Source organism: Doryrhamphus excisus, chromosome 14 (genome assembly GCF_030265055.1).
Source record: "Doryrhamphus excisus isolate RoL2022-K1 chromosome 14, RoL_Dexc_1.0, whole genome shotgun sequence".
Taxonomy (NCBI): domain Eukaryota; kingdom Metazoa; phylum Chordata; class Actinopteri; order Syngnathiformes; family Syngnathidae; genus Doryrhamphus; species Doryrhamphus excisus.
The window spans coordinates 16,260,678-16,285,457 of NC_080479.1; the positions used below are offsets into that span (position 1 = coordinate 16,260,678).

The 24,780-nt window shown below is 36.7% G+C and overlaps 1 protein-coding gene across 7 annotated transcripts in view; it reads right to left on the minus strand.

Moving 5' to 3' along the window:
* Positions 1-1,168: 1,168 nt before the first annotated feature.
* rbms3 (RNA binding motif, single stranded interacting protein) overlaps positions 1,169-24,780 on the minus strand; it is a 296,873-nt gene continuing 273,261 nt past the window's right edge. For 6 of the 7 annotated variants that reach the window (XM_058047024.1, XM_058047023.1, XM_058047022.1 and 3 more), the window contains 4 exons: positions 19,530-19,640; positions 9,236-9,325; positions 4,477-4,601; positions 1,169-1,249 (listed from right to left, as the gene is read on the minus strand). In XM_058047024.1, the coding sequence (XP_057903007.1) occupies positions 1,246-1,249; positions 4,477-4,601; positions 9,236-9,325; positions 19,530-19,640 (330 nt within the window). In that variant the 3' untranslated portion in view covers positions 1,169-1,245. The remainder of the gene's footprint in view (positions 1,250-4,476; positions 4,602-9,235; positions 9,326-19,529; positions 19,641-24,780) is intronic. The other variant, XM_058047019.1, reaches the window with a different exon arrangement.

A 24,780-nucleotide genomic window follows, 5' to 3' on the forward strand; every position in this document is an offset into this window, starting at 1 on the left:
GTGTATTTTCATATCTTTGGTATAAAAATGGCCATCCATGGGCTGCATTTGATCCACGACTAGGAAAAACTACAGAAATTGTCAACAATTTCCTCTATTGCTTTTGCACTGATTGAATGTTTTTGTTTCACTGCCAGTTTTTTTTTTTCGTCTTTTTTTTTTTTTTGATAATTTTTTCAATTTTTTTTTTTTTTTTTGCAGTGTGACAAGCAAAGCGGGCTAAAAAAAAAAATCATAAAAAATGTGGCAGATAAAAAGCAGTAATGTCATACACGGCAACATAATAATAATGACCATAAAAAAAGCTAGTTCAGCGTTTTACAAAACAGACTGCATCCACAATGCAGCATGTTTGCTTATGTTTTCCTCGTTATGAAAAATCTCAATACCCCCCCAACCCCCCACACTTTTTTTTTAAGCTTCTTAACATCTAGTTACCTCTGACATAATAATCAAACCTTTCTTCGAATGAAGAAAAGAAAAAACACTTTTTTTTTCTAGTAAATCTGTACAGCTTATGTGATAGATTCTTATTCCTTAGACCCCCCCTGGGGGGTCCAAAAGACTATTTTTGTTGTTGTTTTTTTTCCAACCAGACGTCAGATTTAAACTTGTAAAAAGTCTCTGGCGCCCTTGAAATTAAGGCCATGAAGATTCAAGACAGGAAAAAAAAATATATCTAGAAAACTAAAAATTTAAGACCAGAACATAAAAAATACTGAAAAGAAACAGTAGCTTAATATCTGAGGAAGACAATCTTCGGTGTGTATCTGAAACGTGACCCCGCCCCTTTTTTTTCTAATTACAAAATAAACTTAGCTTCACATTCATTTTTTGTCTTTTTTTTTTTTTTTTTTTTTTACCTGTGTTTTTTTTTGTTTATTTTTTTAATTTTCTTTGAGAAAATTTTCTAGCTTCATCCCAGCCCTTCAGGCAGGTTTTCACACTAAAACAATTTCACTCCTTTTGCACTGTGCCCTGCGATTCGCCCCCCCTCACCCAACACCCCCCGCCCCTATCTCAGCATTCATTGCTTCCTTATTGTTTTTTTTTTCTATAGTTGACCAGGTAGAAAATGAAAAAAAGTGTCTCTTTTTTGGTGCCTGGGCAATCTGGAAGCAATCTTTCTCCCCCCCCCCCCACAACTCCCAACCCCCCCCCCCCCCCCCCCCCCCTCACATTCACAGTGCAGCCACCTTATGTCTCAAGGCAACGCTGTCACAGGAACATTCTTTGAGGCCGTTGTTATCTGATGGAAGAGAAGAACACAGGGATGGAAAAAGAGAGAGAGAGAGTAGCATTGAAAATATTGCATAGAAATAAAGCTCAAAAGGTGGCAATAAAGTCGAATTAAAATGAGTGAAAACAGGTCAGTTAATCGAATCCAGACCCGACTGTGAGGGAGGCACAGAAAATGTTCTTTTCAAGCCCTCCAGACATGACATAACACCCCTATAGTCACCTTTACAGCCATATTACTAACTTAAAGTTAGTAAAGTATTTTTTTTAACTAATAAACATTGTAAGTTTTTGGCTACTTGTCCATCTTATCCACTCCATTTGAAACACATTCTCGGGTTTTGAATAAATAAATTGAAGAGGCTAATTTGTTAGCTCATTTAGCAAGGCTTGAAATTGTGAAATTTGCCGAAATAGGTTTTTGTCCTGTTTCTTTTTTACTAATAAAGTTTTTGGCTACTTGTCCGTCTTACCCACTCCGTTTGAAAGACTCTTTTTTTTGGTTTTGAATAAGTAAATTGAAGAGGCTAACTTGTTAGCTCATTTAGCCAGGCTTGAAATATTTAAATTTGCTAAAAAATGTACAAGTATATTTTTTTTACTAATAAACATTGTAGGTTTTTGGCTACTTGTCCGTCTTTCCCACTCCATTTGAAAGACTCTCTTAGGTTTTGAATAAGTAAATTGAAGAGGCTAACTTGTTAGCTTGTTTAGCTAGGCTTGAAATTGTGAAATTTGCCGAAATATGTATATGTATTTTTTTTTTAATAATAAACATTGTAAGTTTTTGGCTAATTGTTCGTCTTACCCATTCCATTTGAAAGACTCTCTTAAGTTTTGAATCAGTAAATTGAAGAGGCTAACTTGTTAGCTCATTTAGCCAGGCTTGAAATTGTGAAATTTGGTGAAATATGTATATGTATTTTTTTTTTACTAATAAACATTGCAAGTCTTTGGCTACTTGTCCGTCTTACCCACTCCGTTTGAAACATATTCTCAGGTTTTGAATAAGTAAATTGAAGAGGCTAACTTGTTAGCTCATTTAGCCAGGCTTGAAATATTGAAATTTGCTAAAAAATGTATATGTATTTTTTTTTTTTTACTAATAAACATAGTAAGTTTTTGGCTACTTGTCTGTGTTACCCACTCTGTTTGAATCACTCTCTTAGGTTTTGAATAAGTAAATTGAAGAGGCTAACTTGTTAGCTCATTTAGCCAGGCTTGAAATATTGAAATTAGCTAAAAAATGTATATGTATTTTTTTTTTTTTACTAATAAACATTGTAGGTTTTTGGCTACTTGTCCGTCTTCCCAACTCCATTTGAAAGACTCTCTTAAGTTTTGAATCAGTAAATTGAAGAGGCTAACTTGTTAGCTCATTTAGCTAGGCTTGAAATTGTGAAATTTGGTGAAATATGTAAATGTATTTTTTTTTACTAATAAACATTGCAAGTCTTTGGCTACTTGTCCGTCTTACCCACTCCGTTTGAAACATATTCTCAGGTTTTGAATAAGTAAATTGAAGAGGCTAACTTGTTAGCTCATTTAGCCAGGCTTGAAATATTGAAATTTGCTAAAAAATGTATATGTATTTTTTTTTTTTACTAATAAACATAGTAAGTTTTTGGCTACTTGTCTGTGTTACCCACTCTGTTTGAATCACTCTCTTAGGTTTTGAATAAGTAAATTGAAGAGGCTAACTTGTTAGCTCATTTAGCCAGGCTTGAAATATTGAAATTAGCTAAAAAATGTATATGTATTTTTTTTTTTTACTAATAAACATTGTAGGTTTTTGGCTACTTGTCCGTCTTCCCAACTCCATTTGAAAGACTCTCTTAAGTTTTGAATCAGTAAATTGAAGAGGCTAACTTGTTAGCTCATTTAGCTAGGCTTGAAATTGTGAAATTTGGTGAAATATGTAAATGTATTTTTTTTTACTAATAAACATTGCAAGTCTTTGGCTACTTGTCCGTCTTACCCACTCCGTTTGAAACATATTCTCAGGTTTTGAATAAGTAAATTGAAGAGGCTAACTTGTTAGCTCATTTAGCCAGGCTTGAAATATTGAAATTTGCTAAAAAATGTATATGTTTTTTTTTTTTTTTACTAATAAACATAGTAAGTTTTTGGCTACTTGTCTGTGTTACCCACTCTGTTTGAATCACTCTCTTAGGTTTTGAATAAGTAAATTGAAGAGGCTAACTTGTTAGCTCATTTAGCCAGGCTTGAAATATTGAAATTAGCTAAAAAATGTATATGTATTTTTTTTTTTTACTAATAAACATTGTAGGTTTTTGGCTACTTGTCCGTCTTCCCAACTCCATTTGAAAGACTCTCTTAGGTTTTGAATAAGTAAATTGAAGAGGCTAACTTGTTAGCTTATTTAGCCAGGCTTGAAATTGTGAAATTTGCCAAAATATGTATATGTATTTTTTTTTTTACTAATAAACATAGTAAGTTTTTGGCTACTTGTCTGTCTTACTTACTCCGTTTGAAACATATTCTCAGGTTTTGAATAAGTAAATTGAAGAGGCTAACTTGTTAGCTCATTTAGCTAGGTTTGAAATATTGAAATTTGCTAAAATATGTATATGCATTTTTTTTTTTTACTAATAAAATTTGTAAGTTTTTGGCTACTTGTCTGTCTTACTTACTCCGTTTGAAACACATTCTCAGGTTTTGAATAAGTAAATTGAAGAGGCTAACTTGTTAGCTCATTTAGCCAGGTTTGAAATATTGAAATTTGCTAAAAAAAATGTATATGTATTTTTTTTTTAACTAATAAACATAGTAAGTTTTTGGCTACTTGTCCATCTTACCCACTCTGTTTGAATCACTCTCTTAGGTTTTGAATAAGTAAATTGAAGAGGCTAACTTGTTAGCTCATTTAGCCAGGCTTGAAATTGTGAAATTCGGTAAAATATGTATATGTATTTTTTTTTTTTTTTACTAATAAACATTGTAAGTTTTTGGCTACATGTCCATTTTTACCCATTTGTAAAAGTTGACTATTGGGGTGTTATTTACTGTCATGTAATCAAAATATATAATGTATATTCGCTTTACTTCGATTACTAAGATTACTATTATGTAATCATGGGTAAAATTCAGTTATTTATAGGGTGTAACAGTCTCTGAGTTACTGTATTCCTGAATACAAATACACATGTACTGATATGTTGGTTCAATTCATTGTTTGGTTTACTTAGTGACTTACTTCTGTTGTGATGTACTTACTTGGACTGGTATGAGTAAGCGGGAACGTGTTCGGCAGCGCTGTCCACCTGAATCTGTTGCTGCTGGCCACCCACTTCCTGTGATGAAGGATTCACCGTCTGCGGGGAGGCATCAGTCACGACTCCCTATATGAACATACACGTAAAAAAAATGTGTTAGCTCGGAGTCATACACCGAGGTTCTTATAAATATAGAATATTGATATTTAAAAATATAATATATTCTAATATAATTCATATATAATAATAACAATAACAATAACAATAACAATAACAATAACAATAACAACAACAACAACAACAATAATAATAATAATAATAATAATAATAATAATAATAAAATGTACAAATATAATAATATTTTCTGTTCAGGACCTTCAAAACACCATTCATTATAGGAGCATCTGGGCATGCCCACTCCGCTGTGATTGGTCATATGCCCAAAGTGCTTCCTAACTATGAACCATATAAGGAAGTCCGCTTTCTGTGACATCACAAAGGAACGCTTTTACCACTCCTTTTCAAACCGAGCGTTTTGAGCCACTTCTTACTTCTTTCAGGGTTCACTTCCAAATGCGCAAACTCCTAGAGAGCAGCGAAACACAATAACCCACATAGAAAACCTTTTAGCTTCAACAGAATCTGCACCTATTCCAGATGTACTTCCTTGGATTTGTGCTTCCTGCCTGCCAAAACAATCCGTTTTAATTTATTCTGGGCATGCCTACTCCTCTGTGATTGACCACACACAACACACAAAGTGATTCTTAAAGTGCCTTCTGTGACATCACAAAGGAACGCTTTTACCACGCCTTTTCAAACAGAGTGTTTTGAGCCATCCCATACTTCTTTCAGGGTTCACTTCCAAATACACAAACTCCTATAGAGCAGCGACACAAAATAACCTGCATGGAAAACCTTCTAGCTTTAACAGAATCTGCACCAATTCCAGATGTGTTTCCTTGGATTTGTGCTTCCTGCCTGCCAAAACAATCCGTTTTAATTTATTCTGGGCATGCCTACTCCTCTGTGATTGACCACACACAACACACAAAGTGATTCTTAAAGTGCCTTCTGTGACATCACAAAGGAACGCTTTTACCACGCCTTTTCAAACAGAACGTTTTCAGCCATCCCAAACTTCTTTCAGGGTTCACTTCCAAATGCGCAAACTCCTATAGAGCAGCGACACACAATAACCCGCGTAGAAAACCTTCTCGCTTTAACAGAATCTGCACCTATTCCAGATGTACTTCCTTGGATTTGTGATTCCTGCCTGCCAAAACAATCTGTTTAAATTTATTCTGGGCATGCCTAATCCTCTGTGATTGACCACACACAACACACAAAGTGATTCTTAAAGTGCCTTCTGTGACATCACAAAGGAACGCTTTTACCACGCCTTTTCAAACAGAACGTTTTCAGCCATCCCAAACTTCTTTCAGGGTTCACTTCCAAATACACAAACTCCTATAGAGCAGCGACACAAAATAACCAGCATGGAAAACCTTCTAGCTTTAACAGAATCTGCACCAATTCCAGATGTACTTCCTTGGATTTGTGCTTCCTGCCAAAACAATCTATTTTAATTTATTCCGGGCATTCTTAAAGTGCCTTCTGTGACATCACAAAGGAACGCTTTTTACCACGCCTTTTCAAACCTAGCGTTTTGAGCCACCCCAAACTTCTTTCAGGGGTCGATTCCAAATGTCTTAACCTCATTATCTGAAACTTTGGCATGGTTTAACACCAGTATACAACATTCTAATGACATTTATAGGTCAGAAAATGTAATATTATAAAATACAAAAACCTATTTCAATAGACAAATTAGGTCAAATTAGGTGCGTTTTGAGCCACTACTTACTCCTATAGAGCAGTGACACACAATAACCCGCGTAGAAAACCTGCTAGCTTTAACAGAATCTGCACCAATTCCAGATGTACTTCCTTGGATTTGTGCTTCCCGACGTTGAATTCTAATTATTTGTTGATCGAGATAGAAAAAGATAAATGTACTCACTCGAATTGATCCTAATTGAGCCTATTGGTATTTTTTCTAACTTGACTATACCTGCTATCCCAATGGAGTCAATCACCTTTAACAAGCACTGAAGGATACAATGACCTGTCTATATACATCTACCCTCCAGACACCGCATGATGCATTGATACACACAACCGGCTACTGAACGGACACTGGTGAAGAAGATGAAAACGTTAACAGGGGGGGGGGCCCCGGGCGACTCTACAACTACATCTTTCTCCCGCCATCCCGCTACCTGTACGCCTTTCAGAAAAAAAAAGAGGGGAAACTAATGCGTCTGTCGGGAAGAGGGGGAAACAGTCATTGTCTGAAGCTGCTGGGCTAAACAGACCGCTGCGGCTGATAGATGTGTGCGGGTTCCACTACCCCTCCAAGTGTGTGTGTGTGTGTGTGTGTGTGTGTGTGGTGGGGAAGCTGCACTGTATCTCACTTGATCTCCTGTCACCCGATACACGACTGATAGTCCATCTAAATAGGACCACACTGTCAGTTGCCAGACAGCCATCCCGCTTCTTCCTGCTTCATGATTTGTCATAAATAAGAACAAACTATGCATGGGTTTTTGGTATTTTCAGTATATCCGTCAATGTGGTTTCTATACCGCCTGTCCTCATTAGGTGAGCAGGACTGGACTGGACTAGTCCAATCACAGGCCACACCTATGGAAAATTTGCTTGCATATAGTAAAATATGATTGTATATATTTAAACACAGTAAAAATTTCACTTCTATACAGTGGAAACTCTGTCGGACTCTAACCAAAACATACTCTAACCAAATCAGTTTTTCCAAAAAACAAACAATGTCATTCATTCATTCATTTCTACCACTTATCCTCACGAGCTGTCTTCGGGCGAGAGGCGGGGTACACCCTGGACTGGTGGCCAGCCAATCACAGGGCACATATAGACAAACAACCATTCACACTCACATTCATACCTATGGACAATTTGGAGTCGCTAATTAACCTAGCATGTTTTTGGAATGTGGGAGGAAACCGGAGTACCTGGAGAAAACCCACGCATGCACGGGGAGAACATGCAAACTCCACACAGAGATGGCAGAGAGTGGAATTGAACCCTGGTCTCCTAGCTGTGAGGTCTGCGCGCTAACCACTCGATGGTAAAAATATGATTGTATATATTATATATATTTAAACACAGCAAAAATTTCACTTCGATACAGTGCGAAACTCTGTCCGACTCTAACCAAAACATACTCTAACCAAATCATTTTTTCCGAAAACAAACAATGTCATTCATTCATTTTCTACTGCTTATCCTCACAAGGGTTGAGGGGGGGTGCTGGAGCCTATCCCAGCTGTCTTCGGGCGAGCGGCGGGGTACACCCTGGACTGGCGGCCAGCCAATCACAGGGCACATATAGACAAACAACCATTCACACTCACATTCATACCTATGGACAATTTGGAGTCGCTAATTAACCTAGCATGTTTTTGGAATGTGGGAGGAAACCGGAGTACCCGGAAAAAAACCCCATGCATGCACGGGGAGAACATGCAAACTCCACACAGAGATGGCCGAGGCTGGAATTGAACCCTGGTCCTCCTAGCTGTGAGGTCTGCGCGCTAACCACTCGATGGTAAAAATATGATTGTATATATTATATATATTTAAACACAGCAAAAATTTCACTTCGATACAGTGCGAAACTCTGTCCGACTCTAACCAAAACATACTCTAACCAAATCATTTTTTCCGAAAACAAACAAAGGAACGCTTTTACCACGCCTTTTCAAAACCGAGCGTTTTGAGCCACCCCAAACTTCTTTCAGGGGTTCGATTCCAAATGTCTTAACCTCATTATCTGAAACTTTGGCATGGTTTAAAACCAGTATACAACATTCTAATGACATTTATAGGTCAGAAAATTTAATATTATAAAATACAAAAACCTATTTCAATAGACAAATTAGGTCAAATTAGGTGAGTACAATGACCTGGATAAATAAGAATATTCACAGGTCTACTTTGGGCATATACAGTACTTGGAAAGGGGGGGGACTATATATTTTACACGTAACAGTCCACCTGGTATTATTGTATCTGTAAAAGTGTCATTCAATCTGCTATTATTATTTATTATTTTATATTTATATTTAAATATTTTATATTTAAATATTTTTATTTAAATATTTTTATTTAAATATTTTATATTTAAATATTTTATATTTAAATATTTTATAATTTATTATTATTATTATTATTATTATTATTATTATTATTATTATTATTATTATTATATTATTATTATTATTATTATTATTATTATCACCATTATGCTTGTGTCCCTTTTTTCAGGAGCACTTTGTAAACAACAGACCACATCAAATAACAAAATTGATAAAACCATCAAAAGGTTGGCTCAAGCCATGATGCCAGTTCGTATGTTGAGTTTAAATGAAATACTTTGGAAATAACGGACGGGCCGTATTCAAACACTTGGCGGGCCGGATGTGGCCCCCGGGCCGTAGTTTGCCCACCCCTGGTCTAGGCTATTACTTTAAAATTGTTATTAACCGGCATCGGTTGAATCATGTTGTGAACAACACCTTTGGACGTTAGAACAAACATCACGTGATTGGAAGTGATTGAACTGTCAAGAGTAATGAAGTCGTCTTTCGGGAAAAAAAAAAAAGAGTCAGCCAATTATTGATTACGAGCGCACACAAAGGTGCCCGGGAAGGTCTTACTTCGACGGGGACGGCTGTTGGAGGCACAGGAGTGTACTGGGGAATGTAGGTCCCTTGCATAGGCGCTGCTGCAGCGGCGGCAGTCATGTACTGAAACACACACAAAAAAAAGATACAAAAACACACCTTATATATTCTGTTATTTAGAAATATATCGAGAAAATTGATTTCAATTTTCAACAGTGTCCTTCGGAGGGCGCCAAAAGAATATCAGTGCCGCTTCAGGATAGCCGAGCAGAGGAGCATGTGAGGTAAACTAGGAAGAAGGAGGAGGAGTAGTAGGAGGAGGAGGAGGAAAAAAGTGTCCCACTGTTCCATCAAGACTTCACAAGCAGGGAACTGTGCAAGCCTACGACTGAGAAAAAAAAATGGAAAAGAAGGAATAAAAGAAGAAAGAGAATGCCCCTTGCCTGTAGCGTGTATTGCTTTAGTCTTTAGTTTTTAGTCTTTAGTTTAAACTGCCTGTTAGGACGCAACCATGGTCGTTTATACACATGTGACACAGGTTTTGGGGGCTTTAGTCTCTTTTTGATTCCAATTTACACCAATTTATAAGGCACTACTTTTTATACAGTGATGTGTTTAATTCATGGCCAGGCCATTTTGCGCTTCATGCACACAACCTCATAATAGAAAATGCATGAAGAGATACATACATTTTTTTTTAATAAAATGTTAATTGAAAAAAATAATAATTATTGAATTTTTTTATTGAAATTAAAAAGGCTGACAATGTGTGTGACAAAGGAATTATGAAGCCGTTCACTCCCGACACTGATGCAGAAGGAAGATGACGGGAATTGGAAAAAAAAAATTTAAATGAAAAAAAAATTTTTAATAGAAATTTCTAGAAAAATTTTTTTTTTTAATTTTTTTGCATGTATTTTTGAAGACCTAATTTGTCTCACAGCGAGTGACAATAACAGAGAGGCTGACAACGTGTGTGACGCCAATTTATAAGCCACTACTTTTTATACAGTGATGTGTTTAATTCATGGTCAGGCCATTTTGCGCTTCATGCACACAACCTCACAAATAGAAAATGCATGAAGAGATACATTAAATTTTTTTTTATTTAAAAAAAATGTAATTGAAAAAAACATTTTTACTTGGAAAAAAAAATTGAAAAATGTTTTCTTTTTTGCATTCATTTTTGAAGACCTAATTTGTCTCAAGGCGAACACAACACAGCGAGCGACAATAACAGAGAGGCTGACAACGTGTGTGACGCCAATTTATAAGCCACTACTTTTTATACAGTGATGTGTTTCATTCATAGTCAGGCCATTTTGTGCTTCATGCACACAACCTCACAATAGAAAATGCATGACGAGATACATACAATTTTTTTTAATAAAATGTTAATTGAAAAAAATAATAATTATTGAATTTTTTTATTGAAATTAAAAAGGCTGACAATGTGTGTGACAAAGGAATTATGAAGCCGTTCACTCCCGACACTGATGCAGAAGGAAGATGACGACAGCAATGTATGACTTTTCTAGTTTCTAGGCTTGCTACTAAATTTAAATTTAAAATTAAAAATTTAAAAATTAAAATTAAAATTAAAATTAAAATTAAAATTAAAATTAAAATTAAAATTAAAATTAAAATTAAAATTAAAATTAAAATTAAAATTAAAATTAAAATTAAAATTAAAATTAAAATTAAAATTAAAATTAAAATTAAAATTAAAATTAAAATATGCCTTTATTCGTCCCTCAGTGGGGAAATTTGTATTGCACAGCAGCAAGAGTACAGAGTCAGTTAAGCAGTACAAAAAATTAAAATTAAAATTAAAATTAAAATTAAAATTAAAATTAAAATTAAAATTAAAATTAAAATTAAAATTAAAATTAAAATTAAAATTAAAATTAAAATTAAAATTAAAATTAAAATTAAAATTAAAATTAAAATTAAAATTAAAATATGCCTTTATTCGTTCCTCAGTGGGGAAATTTGTATTGCACAGCAGCAAGAGTACAGAGTCAGTTAAGCAGTACAAAAAATTAAAATTAAAATTAAAATTAAAATTAAAATTAAAATTAAAATTAAAATTAAAATTAAAATTAAAATTAAAATTAAAATTAAAATTAAATTTAAAATTAAAATTAAAATTAAAATTAAAATTAAAATTAAAATTAAAATTAAAATTAAAATTAAAACCGCTTATGATGACTATAGCCACCAGTCTGGGTTCCAGTGTACTTCTGTAGAGCTTCTGGAACTGTGGAAGATCATTTTATGGGCAACTAGGTTGTTATATTCACAGAAAAAAAACAACCCCAACAAATGCAACCGGTTCTGTTTGTTTGGATATATTAACATTCAATCCTTAAAATCTTCTCCAAACACGCTGGAAGCAGCACAGGGGGGGCTGGGGGGGATTCACTTCACATTGTTTGCTATTTCCAGTGGGGGTAATGAGCTCGGGTCCCCACACTTTGTGTATAGTCGACAAAGACAAAGACAAAGAGGCTTGAAAGATAATGTCGCAGCACAAAGCAAACGGATGTGTGATCCCCCGGATAAAATCCACCTGGCTGTCTCGTCGCCACCTCACCTCATCTTCCTGCAAGTCCTTTCTTCCTTTCCTTTATTTATTCCCTCACCTCTCGATCTTTACCTAACAGTGCTAAAATGTGTGTTCTCAGTCCAGTGTGGGATGTGGTTAATAGCGTTTTCTTGGCTGCTGGGCTGGTGAAGTGTCATTACCGGCAGTGGTGTTGTTAATGGATCGGGCGACGGCTCCAACGCTCGCCGCTAATGAGAGCAGCTAAAGGCCATAGGAGGAGTGTGATGAAGTCAAACCTACCTACCACATGGCGAGCAGGACACATCCTGATGGGAGTGCTGCTTTGCATTCTGATGTGCGACTCGACTCGACTTGACTCGGAGAGACGAGACTTTAAGGTTATCGCAACTTCGACGCTTCCGAATGGGGAGGGGGCGCCGAGGTGAAACATCCAGACTTTGTGACACATTCCCACTTTTCTCCGTGTCAGCCTTCGTCTCACCTCACCTTCCTCTCTCTCATCCTGCTATCAGCTAAAAAGGGGCTAAGAGATTTTTCAAGTGACCTTCTCGACGGTGAATTGAAAGCATGCATACCAACTATGCATCTGTCATTGTTTTGGCTTTTTCTGTCTTATTTACTTATTTAGCCGACTCAGCTGTGACGACTGCGTGGAATCAAACTAATAAGGAGATCATTAGTGAGATCTGACGGAGCCTGTCCATTTACAGAGGTGTCACTTCCTGATTTTTTTTATTTTTATTTTTTGCATGTTTGTCACACTTCCAAATCCAAACCAACAGTACATACGTAGATGGACCTGGAAGACTTACTGTGATAAATGGAACCATAAATGCTGCTGTGTACCCCCCCAAAAATCCCAAAACATCATACCAACAGTAAAATATGGTGGTGGTAGTGTGATGGTCTCGGGTTGTTTTGCTGCTTCAGGACCTGGAAGACTTGCTGTGATAGATGGAACCTTGAATTCTGCTGTCTACCAAAAAATCCCAGAACATCATACCAACAGTAAAATATGGTGGTGGTAGTGTGATGGTCTGGGGTTGTTTTGCTGCTTCAGGACCTGGAAGACTTGCTGTGATAAATTGATCTATGAATTCTGCTGTGTACCAAAGAAATCCCACAACATCATACCAACAATAAAATATTGTGGTGGTAGTGTGATGGTCTGGGGCTGTTTTGCTTTTTCAGGATCTGGAAGACTTGCTGTGATAAATTGATCTATGAATTCTGCTGTGTACCAAAGAAATCCCATAACATCATACCAACAATAAAATGTGGTGGTGGTAGTGTGATGGTCTGGGGCTATTTTGCCGTTTCAGGAACTTGAAGACTTACTGTGATAAATGGAAACATAAATTCTGCTGTCTACCCCCCCAAAAAATCCCCAAACTTCATACCAACAGTAAAATATGGTGGTGGTAGTGTGATGGCCTGGGGCTGTTTTGCTGCTTCAGGTCCTGGAAGACTTGCTGTGATAAATGGAACCATGAGTTCTGCTGTCTACCCCCCAAAAATCCCAAAACATCATAGCAACAGTAAAATATGGTGGTGGTAGTGTGATGACCTGCAGCTGTTTTGTTGCTTCAGGACCTTGAAGACTTACTGTGATAAATGGAACCATAAATTCTGCTGTCTACCCCCCCAAAAAATCCCAAAACTTCATACCAACAGTAAAATATGGTGGTGGTAGTGTGATGGCCTGGGGCTGTTTTGCTGCTTCAGGTCCTGGAAGACTTGCTGTGATAAATGAAACCATGAATTGTGCTGTTTACCAAAAAATGGGCCGGAATTCCTCCACAGCGCTGTGAGAGACTCATTGCAAGTTATCATAAATGCTTGATTGCAGTTGTTGCTGCTAAGGGTGGCCCCCCAATGTGGCCGAATGACAACAATTCTGCAAAAGTGAGTGGGCCGAAATTCCTCCACAGCGCTGTAAGAGACTCATTGCAATTTATCATAAATGCTTGATTGCAGTTGTTGCTGCTAAGGGTGCCCCCCCATGTGGCCGAATGACAACAATTCTGCAAAAATGAGTGGGCTAAAAATTCCTCCACAGCGCTGTAAGAGACTCATTGCAAGTAATCACAAATGCTTGATTGCAGTTGTTGCTGCTAAGGGTGCCCCCACAATGTGGCCGAATGACAACAATTTTGCAAAAATGAGTGGGCCGAAATTCCTCCACAGCGCTGTAAGAGACTCATTGCTATTTATCATAAATGCTTGATTGCAGTTGTTGCTGCTAAGGGTGGCCCCCACAATGTGGCCGAATGACAACAATTCTGCAAAAATGAGTGGACCGAAATTCCTCCACAGTGCTGTAAGAGACTCATTGCAAGTTATCATAAATGCTTGATTGCAGTTGTTGCTGCTAAGTGTAGCCCAACCAGTTATTAGGTCAAGGGGGAAACTTTTTTCCACACAGGAACATGTAGCTTTGGATATTTTTTATCCCTTAATCATAAAAAAATGAATTACTTGCGTTGTCATGGACTAATATTTATATTTATTTGTGAGAAATATACAAAAAAATAAGCAATAAGCAAAAAAATACCTAAGCAAAAGTAAGAGTGAACATTGCAGCATAACCATTAGGAAAAGTGATTTAATTGCAGACTTGCTGATCATGCAAGTCAGTTGTCATGTCTGACAATAGAGGGATGTGTTGCCATGGTGATATACTAATGATTTTGGTCCCATTTCTGCTCTATTAATACCTTTCTCTTCATTGTTGAGGGAGAGCTCTGCCAATATAAAACATCCCTAATGTGCCACGTTGGAGATTCATACTTAATATCGCTGCAAAAGCATGTATTGTACAGTAAATTAGTTAGTATTAGTATTTATACACTGCATGTTAAGGTAACTATAGAACCAAATACTTCACTCCAACAAGAAGTAAACAGAAAAATGCCAGCAGATAATAGATGATTCAGACAAGTCTTCCAGGGACAGTGAAGCTGTCAATTACCGCTGTTACCATGACAACATAAACCAAGGATGACAAAAAAAAAACAAAAACAAGATGGACACCTTGAAGGGAAGTTCACCTCCTGTCATGTCAAGCGCTGTCGCTGCTGTGCCCGGCAGAAACAGCGCTGTCGCTGTTGTGTGCCCAAAAACAATAAAACATATACTTTAACATTAGCGTATCACTACATGTCAGTAATATTCAGTGAGACACACAAGCACCAGACTTGATAGCCGGGGCAACAGTCTTCGATTATCAGGCAAAATAATCCCAAATTCCACTACTGTTACCGCTGTAACCCACAATAAGATAAAACTAAACTGAACTGACGTCACTTCCTGTCTGCCCCCCCACTCAGCTCTCTCATCATCGGAAGATACACATACACACAGATATACAACAACACACTCAAGCACAACTCTTAATTATGTTCTATATCTCTTATTTCCTCCTATTATGTCTAAAATATAAAATATAGGGGTGTTATTTTATGTCTGTGGGGCTCTAATAATGTTTACAACTATATTTAGAAGGTTTTTTGGTGCTCTAACTACAAAATATACATTTTATAAATAAGTAGTTCTATTTTGGGGAAATCCATCATAGATTAATTGGATTAATCAGTCGCACCGATTAATCACGAGGGATTACCGTAGTGATATTTCACATTTTGACAATTAACCTAGCATGTTTTTGGAATGTGGGAGGAAACCGGAGTACCCGGAGAAAACCCACGCATGCACGGGGAGAACATGCAAACTCCACACAGAGATGGCCGAGGGTGGAATTGAACCCTGATCTCCTAGCTGTGAGGTCTGTGCGCGCTAACCACCCTAAGACTGTCTTACAAAACAAAATTGTATAAATAACATTTGATCACTTCCTGCTTTCCTAATATAGTTTAAGTTGTTTTTTGTTTGTTTTAAATTTTTAAATTTTTAAATTTTTAAATTTTTAAATTTTTAAATTTTTAAATTTTTAAATTTTTAAATTTTTAAATTTTTAAATTGTTACATGCCCTGTGATTGGCTGGCCACCAGTCCAGGGTGTACCCCGCCTCTCGCCCGAAGACGTCTGGGATAGGCTCCAGCACCCTTTGCGACCCTTGTGAGGATAAGCGGTAGAAAATGAATGAATGAATAAATTTTTAAATTTTTAATTTTTTACATTTTTACATTTTTACATTTTTACATTTTTGGTGATTTTTAAATAATTGGCGACTCCAAATTGTCCATAGGTATGAATGTGAGTGTGAATGGTTGTTTGTCTATATGTGCCCTGTGATTGGCTGGCCACCAGTCCAGGGTGTACCCCACCTCTCGAACGAAGACGTCTGGGATAGGCTCCAGCACCCTTTGCGACTCTTGTGATGATAAGCGGTAGAAAATGAATGAATAAATTTTTGGTGCAAGTTTTTTCTTTTTTTTTCCCAAAATGATAATTTCCCCCAGCTTTGCACAGCCATATTTTGTAGTTGTGTTTTTATATTTGTCATTTAGCTGATACTTAGCGGCCAGGCATCCATACCATCGTCCCCAGCGTCCATAATCATAATGCCTGACAGGTAGATGATAGACTATTGGTAAGTGTTGAGACCTTGGCGCTGGTAAATCAGCATGCACGGTAAATCAGTGAGGAACGTGCATGGCATGTTTATGTCATCCATAACCGGCAACGCCTGAGGTCCTTTCGGATTCTGCAGTCATGTTGTTGCAGACACACACAAACCCAGCAAAGACAATTAAATTGTTGTTTAAGGCTATATAGTCGCTAAGTCGTTCATAACAAACACACGCTGAAGTCCTTTTAAACACAACTCATGTAAGGTTGTGTTTTGACACCCGTTCGATTCTGTCGGTGCACTTGATTTGCATCTATATGAGATTTAGTGGGCGGTAAAAACAATGAGACGCTCTGTTGAGAGTTTTCTTTTAAGCTAGCTTTTCATACCACGCGTTTAAATTGTAAATATCACAACTCAATGTGTATATTTTAAACATTTGACTTGAATACTGCACCTGGCAACATAACTATTGTGGCAATATAATACCAAAATAACCTACCTACTGCAACATGTGGGCATACACACAAAAATCTACACACAAAATCCATGCCAACAACCTCATATATTCCCGCCGCAAGGCATGCTGGGTAGCTTGTGGTACTTTTGCCCTGTTTGTCGCATTTTTGCTAGATTGCAATATATGGTAAACAAGTACAAATATTTCATATTCTTGTTGCGGGTGGCACGGCGGTCTAGTGGTTAGCACACAAACCTCACAGCTAGGAGACCAGGGTTCAATTCCACCCTCGGCCATCTCTTCATGTTCTCCCCGTGGGTTTTCTCAGGGTACTCCGGTTTCCTCCCACATTCCCAAAACATGCTAGGTCAATTAGCGACTCCAAATTGTCCATGGGTATGAATGTGAGTGTGAATGGTTGTTTGACTATATGTGCCCTGTGATTGGCTGGCCACCAGTCCAGGGTGTACCCCGCCTCTCGCTCGAAGACAGCTGGGATAGGCTCCAGCAACCCCGCGACCCTCGTGAAGATAAGCGGTAGAAAATGAATGAATATTCTTGTTGCAGCTAAACTACCCAGCATACCTTGCAGACATTTGGAAAAAAACAGCTTTAGTTGTTGATTTATGTATATGATGCATTAACTTGTGTTGTGTATAAAAAATATTTGGTCCCGAATGGAATTGGAATATTTGGGTTGCACGGCTCGCAAAAAAAGCAGAGAAGACAGACTGCCTTGAATGCATCGGACAAACTGGCTTGTTACCAAAGCTGGGGAAGATTAGAAGGGGGGAGGGGGGGAGGCGGGTCATTGCTGACAGGACTGACACGGCATCACAGTTGCTGACAGTTCACCTGGAAACACACGGCTAACTGTACAGCACCCTTTCAATCACACACACAGCCATCAAACTTAGCACAGCAAAGCCATGTTGTGCCCCCTCCGGGTATGGTAGGGTTATGGGGGGGGGGGGGGGGGTGTTAGGGCAGGAAGTCAGGCATCAGACCTGTGTGACACCTTTAAGCCATCCTGATCCTACATTGGATGGTCCTGATTTAAAGCCAAGTGATGTGTGTGTGTGTGAGAAAATTGAAGGAGTGATATATTTCATGTGTGATTTAGTGTGTGATAGAGTTGAGGTGTGGGGAAGGAAACCGGAATTAAAGGGTGACGGTGACTAAATATCTTGTCGCTGTGTAAAATTTTGCAGGAAGGTGGAAAACGAGTGAGGAAGTCTTAATAACTGGCGGTGAAACCAGGCAATGTAGTACATAATATGAAACATATCACTTATGATGTGGTTAAGTAGTGACTAAGAAGATGTAAAAGTAATGGTAATGGTTTGATTTCATTTGAACATGCATCAGATTGCAATTGAATGCATCCCATAATCAGTTCACAGTTCCACATGTCCAAAAGGAGTAGGAAGAAGCAAAGCTTATTAAATCCTACCCCTCCATCTGGTACTTTTACAATCAGTAGCTGTTACATTTGTTCACTTCCTGCTTTCCTAAAATAGTATACGTTGTTTTTTGTTGTTTTTGTTATTAATTAAAAAATTAAAAAATTAAAAAATTAAAAAATTAAAAAATTAAAAAATTAAAAAATTAAAAAATTAAAAAATTAAAAAATTAAAAAAATAAAAAATTAAATAATTAAATAATTAAAAAAAAAAATTAAAAAATAATAAAAAAAAAATTAAACATTTAAAATTTTTTAATTTTTTACATTTTTACATTTTACTACTCAATTTTAATTTTAATTTTAATTTTAATTTTAATTTTAATTTTAATTTTAATTTTAATTTTAATTTTAATTTTAATTTTAATTTTAATTTTAATTTTAATTTTAATTTTAATTTTAATTTTAATTTTTACTACTATTTTAAAATTTTATTTTTATTTTTACTACTACTTTTATTTATTTTTATTTGTACTCCGGGTTTCCTCCCACATTCTAAAAACATGCTATGTTAATTGGTAATGGTAATGGTTTTATTTCATTTGAACATACATCAGATTGCAATTGAATGCGTCCCATAATCAGTTCACAGTTCCACTTGTCCAAAAGGAGTAGGAAGAAGCAAAGCTTATTAAATCCTACCCCTCCATCTGGTACTTTTACAATCACCATCTGTTACTATTTGTTCACTTCCTGCTTTCCTCATATAATTTAAGTTTTTTTTTTTATTTAAATGTTATTTTTGTCACATACCGAAATATGAGGTCCATCTGGTACTTTTACAATCAGTAACTGTTACATTTGTTCACTTCCTGCTTTCCTCATATAATTTAAGTTGTTTTTTTTAATTAAAATTTTATTTTTTGTCACGTACCGAAATACGAGGTCCCTCTGGTACTTTTACAATCAGTAACTGTTAAATTATATTAGGAAAACAGGAAATGAACAAATGTATGTTTGGTGTTTTATTTTGTTTGTTTTTTAATTTTGTATTTTTATCCTAAAAAATTATTTTAATTTTAATTTTAATTTTAATTTTAATTTTAATTTTAATTTTAATTTTAATTTTAATTTTAATTTTAATTTTAATTTTAATTTTAATTTTAATTTTAATTTTAATTTTAATTTTAATTTTAATTTTTAATTTTGTGTTTTTAGGAAGTCTTAATAACTGGTAGTGAAATCAGGCAATGTGGTTCATAATATGAAACTCACAACTCACAATATGAAAATCACTTATGATGTGGTCAAGTAGTGACTAAGGAGTACTAAAAGTTGTTTAAAATGGGGAAAGGGGTACTCACACTTCCTGTGGTACCCAAGGACAGATGGTTCATCTGTTGGGTGAGGGGTCCCATCATGCTGGCAGGCTGCATGGACATCGTGTGGTCCATGGCTGGCGTGATCACTGCACCCTGCATGGACAGACAAAAAAGTATTCTAAGTGTGTACTGTATACAGTATTTGATCCATTTGTTAGTAATGAGTTCTACTCATGAGTTCCACCAGCCCTGCACACTGTATAGGTTCGATCACCACACACTACTGAATGATAGTCGAGTAAGCTAGCCAGTAGGCTAAAACTGTGGTGCCTCGTGTCACCAATAAGGTGCCTAGTGGCATGCAGTGGCTCAAACTGCCTCCCAACTGACCCGTGGTGGCCCAAAAATTTAGTTTAGCGGCAAGAAAAATGTTTAAAATTTTGTTGCGCCACTTGCATCAAGCAATCGGCACAAAGTGTCCACCAAGTGGAACCAAATGTCACAAACAATCTGTCTATTGGAATCCACTGGAATGTAATGGCACGAGCCAAGTTGCGCCAGTTGGTGCCAAAGATTATGTGATTGGCGCGTAGTGGCTCACTGTGGCGCCGAATAACGGCAACATGGCAACATGCCGAGCGAACATTAATTCGGGACAACACACCCGCGACCACACACTACTGAATGATAGTCGCGCAAGCTAGCCAGTAGGCTAAAACCCCAGGAGTTCAACCCACTGACCACCGTAGTTCTTAAGGTATATGGGAGCAAGTCTTACTTAATACTAAAAGTCCACAGGCAATCCAATTTGCTGTGGCTCCTAGTGTCACCAATAAGGTGCCTCGTGGCATGCAAGTGGCTCAAACTGCCTCCCAATTGACTCGTAGTGGCCTGTAAAAATTGAGTTTGACGGCAAGAAAATTCCAAAATGTTTAAAATCTTTGATTTTCCAGCAATCGGCTCGAAGTGTCCACCAAGTGGAACCAAATGTCTCAAACAATCCGCATATTGGAATCCACTGGAATGTAATGGCACGAGCCAAGTTGCGCCAGTTCAACCCACTGACCACCGCAGTTCTTAAGGTATATGGGAGCAAGTCTTACTTAATGCTAAGAGTCCACAGGCAATCCAATTTGCTGTGGCCCCTAGTGTCACCAATAAGGTGCCTAGTGGCGTGCAGTGGCTCAAACTGCCTCCCAACTGGCTCGTATGGTAGTATCAATGCAGTATACTGTATGCTGCTGATACATAAATAACACTAACTTGTGTATACCATCGATTGCTCAAAGGCTTTTTTTTTTCTCCCTGCTTGCCCTTCTTCGCTCCTCCTGGTGCGGTATTCACAATGTTTTCCCTAATGGATGGATGGGAATGCTGGAAGCTTCGACAGCAGCAAAAGGAACACAAGGAGAAGTTGTTGCTCTTTCTGTCGCTGCTGTGACAGTTGCTCATCCCCACAAGGAACAACAACAACAACAACAAAAAGCCTTTTTTCCGAGCCTTGTCTCATGTCTCTTCTCACTTGGTGTGGCATCATTCTGTGTGTGAGGCTTAGAGGAACAAAAAAAAAGGGCGTTCAAGGTCAAGGATGCAACATAAGTCAGTGTGTGTGTGTGTGTTGGCAACCATGTTCTTGGATGCTCCCTTGCATTCTGAACAAAGAAGTGTCTTTAATCATGCACAGAGTGGAGGTAAAAAAGGGTTAACAAAAGGCGAAAAACGGTTAAACAAATAAAACAAAAAAAGTGAAATGAGCTAGTGCAGCGAGAGGCATCGAACACGGAGCGGTAATGCAACCCAATGAAACAGCGTCGAGCGATGACGCTGTCCTTAAGAAAGCATCTAATTGCAGATAGCAGACATCTGCGTCCCGACTCCCGCAGCTACTCAGAAGTGGTGCTATGATGAATACCAACAAAACAGGAAACAACAACAAATAAAGAGCACAAAACCAGAAGTTATTAAAAAATAACACACTGGAAAAACGCAGGTTTTTACAAGGAGATCAATAGATTAGTAGCCCGACATCCAGACTACTCACGTCCATTAAAAGCAATCTTCTATTTTCCACACAAAAAATCAAAATATAGTTTTAAATACTGTAATCCCTCATTTATCACTGTTACACAATAGTGGTAAGCGAATTTCGGCAAAGTAAGTTTGGATTCCTTATTTATAAATGTACCATCATGTCTAGAAGGGAGCCCTCTAGACATGAAATAACACCCCTATAGTCACTTTGACACTCATATTACCCATATTACCCTCGTTTATCGCTGTTACACAATAGTGGTAAGTGAATTTCCACAAAGAAGGATTGGATTCCTTATTTATAAACTCATTATTTAGTAAGTTAGAGAATATAAAACCTGTTTATGAGCTTCTAAACACATTGTTTTGATTATTAGAGCCCTCTAGACATGAAATAACACCCCTATAGTCACTTTTACACACATATTACCATATACAGTACAATACAGTAGACATAATCTGACACTTAAGAGCAGTGGTGGCATTTAAAAAATGAAAATACAGTTTTTAATACTGTAAACCCTCGTTTATCACTGTTATATAATAGTGATAAGTGAATTTTCACAATGTAGGATTGGATTCCTTATTTATAAATGAATTATTTTTAATCAGAAAATAGAATGCATATTTTTTTTAATTATTAGAGCCCTCTAGACATGAAATAACACCCCTATAGTCACTTTGACACTCATATTACCCAATACAGTAGACATAATCCGACACTTAAGAGCAATGGTTGCATTTAAAAATGAAAATACAGTTTCAAATACTGTAATCCCTCGTTTATCACTGTTACACAATAGTGGTAAGTAAATTTTCACAACATAGGATTGGATTCCTTATTTATAAATTCATTTTTTAAATTTAGTTACAGAATAGAAAACCTGTTTACGAGCTTCTAAATACATTATTTTGATTATTAGAGCCCTCTATACCTCATATAACACCCCTATAGTCACTTTGACACTCATATTACCCAATACAGTAGACTAATCCGACATTTAAGACATTTAAGAACAATGGTGGCATTTAAAAATGAAAATACAGTTTTAAATAATCCCTCGTTTATCACTGTTGCACAATAGTGGTAAGTGAATTTTCACAAAGAAGGTTGGATTCCTTATTTATAAATTCATTATTTTTAATCAGAGAATAGAATGCATAATTCTAGAGCCCTCTAGACATGAAATAACACCCCTATAGTCACTTTGACACTCATATTACCCAATACAGTAGACATAATCCGACATGTAAGACATTTATCCTGTTTCCGAGCTTCTAAATACATAATTTTGGTTATTAGAGCCCTCTAGACCTCATATAACACCCCTATAGTCACTTTGACACTCGTATTACCCAATACAGTAGACATAATCCGACATTTAAGACCTAAATAAGACTCATGCTCATGCGTATTGCAATAAATGTGGACATGTGGACGACAGGAAGTGACTTCAGTGGATTAGGGCCGCAACAGTAGCCATTTTATTATGATTATCATGCCACTATTACTATTGTGCCTGTTGTTAAGATCATTCAAACCTGCAATAAAAGCAACCGGTGACCAGTTTAGAATACAAGCTATTATCACAGTGTCTTTGAATGCATCTTCTGAATGTGCACAATTTAATATGCATATTTTTTTTAACTAAAAGTCATAAAATAGAGTGCAAAAGTCTTGCAGAAAGTCTTTGTGGAGGACAGGAGCGAAATGATTAAGGAGAGAGGATATAGGAGAGAAAAGGAAGAGAAGCAGGAAGGAAGTCGTACCATCATAATAAGAAAGGGTGAGCAACGGAAGGGATTAATTCGATTAATTCAGGTAGACTTAAGAAGATTTGTGATTAAGATTTTCTGTGTGAGACAGCAAAAAAAAAATAATAATAATAGCGACCATAAAATCAAATTACAAAAAATGACAAGTCATATATTCATTTGATTAAGATGATATCATCTGTGTTTCTGTGGAGAGGACGATCGATATCAGGGCCCCGGGGGGGGGATATACAGTCAACCACCGGACACAATGTACAGTAAATGTACAGTAAATAAGAAATGCTACATCCTGCAGTGTTTTTTTTTTTTAATGGCCGCCTATTACGAGTGAATGGCGCCTTCAGAGACTGATGGATCACTGATCAGTAACACAGGCTTTGGACGCTCAGTCACCACATACTCGATAGAACAGTATTTGGTACAAAGTTGTCATACTGGCTTCTGGGTATTTGGTACTACAGTACTATGTAGTATTACAACAAGATTCAAGGGGTTGACTATGATATTTATGCTAATTTATTGGTTGGTTGCTGGTTGGTTTTCACAGAGATGCCCGAGAGGGGAATCCGAGTTGTTTGGCCTGCACATTAACCACTCATCCACTGTGCGGTCTTTAAAAAAAAAAAAAAAAAAAAATACAATTTGGAATACTGCATATTTCTATGTGGCACAAACATCCGTTATAGTGCAAAATATGAAATATTTCCCCAAGTGGGGAATCCTAGTTGTGTGGCCTGCACACTAACCACTCAACCACCGTGCAGTCTTTAAAAAAAATAAAATAAAAAAATTCAAAAATACAATTTGGAATACTGCATATTTCTATGTGGCACAAACATCCGTTATAGTGCAAAATATGAAATATTTCCCCAAGTGGGGAATCCTAGTTGTGTGGCCTGCACACTAACCACTCAACCACCGTGCAGTCTTAAAAAAAAATAAAATAAAAAAATTCAAAAATACAATTTGGAATACTGCATATTTCTATGTGGCACAAACATCCGTTATAGTGCAAAATATGAAATATTTCCCCAAGTGGGGAATCCTAGTTGTGTGGCCTGCACACTAACCACTCAACCACCGTGCAGTCTTTAAAAAAAATAAAATAAAAAAATTCAAAAATACAATTTGGAATACTGCATATTTCTATGTGGCACAAACATCCGTTATAGTGCAAAATATGAAATATTTCCCCAAGTGGGGAATCCTAGTTGTGTGGCCTGCACACTAACCACTCAACCACCGTGCAGTCTTTAAAAAAAATAAAATAAAAAAATTCAAAAATACAATTTGGAATACTGCATATTTCTATGTGGCACAAACATCCGTTATAGTGCAAAATATGAAATATTTCCCCAAGTGGGGAATCCTAGTTGTGTGGCCTGCACACTAACCACTCAACCACCGTGCAGTCTTTAAAAAAAATAAAATAAAAAAATTCAAAAATACAATTTGGAATACTGCATATTTCTATGTGGCACAAACA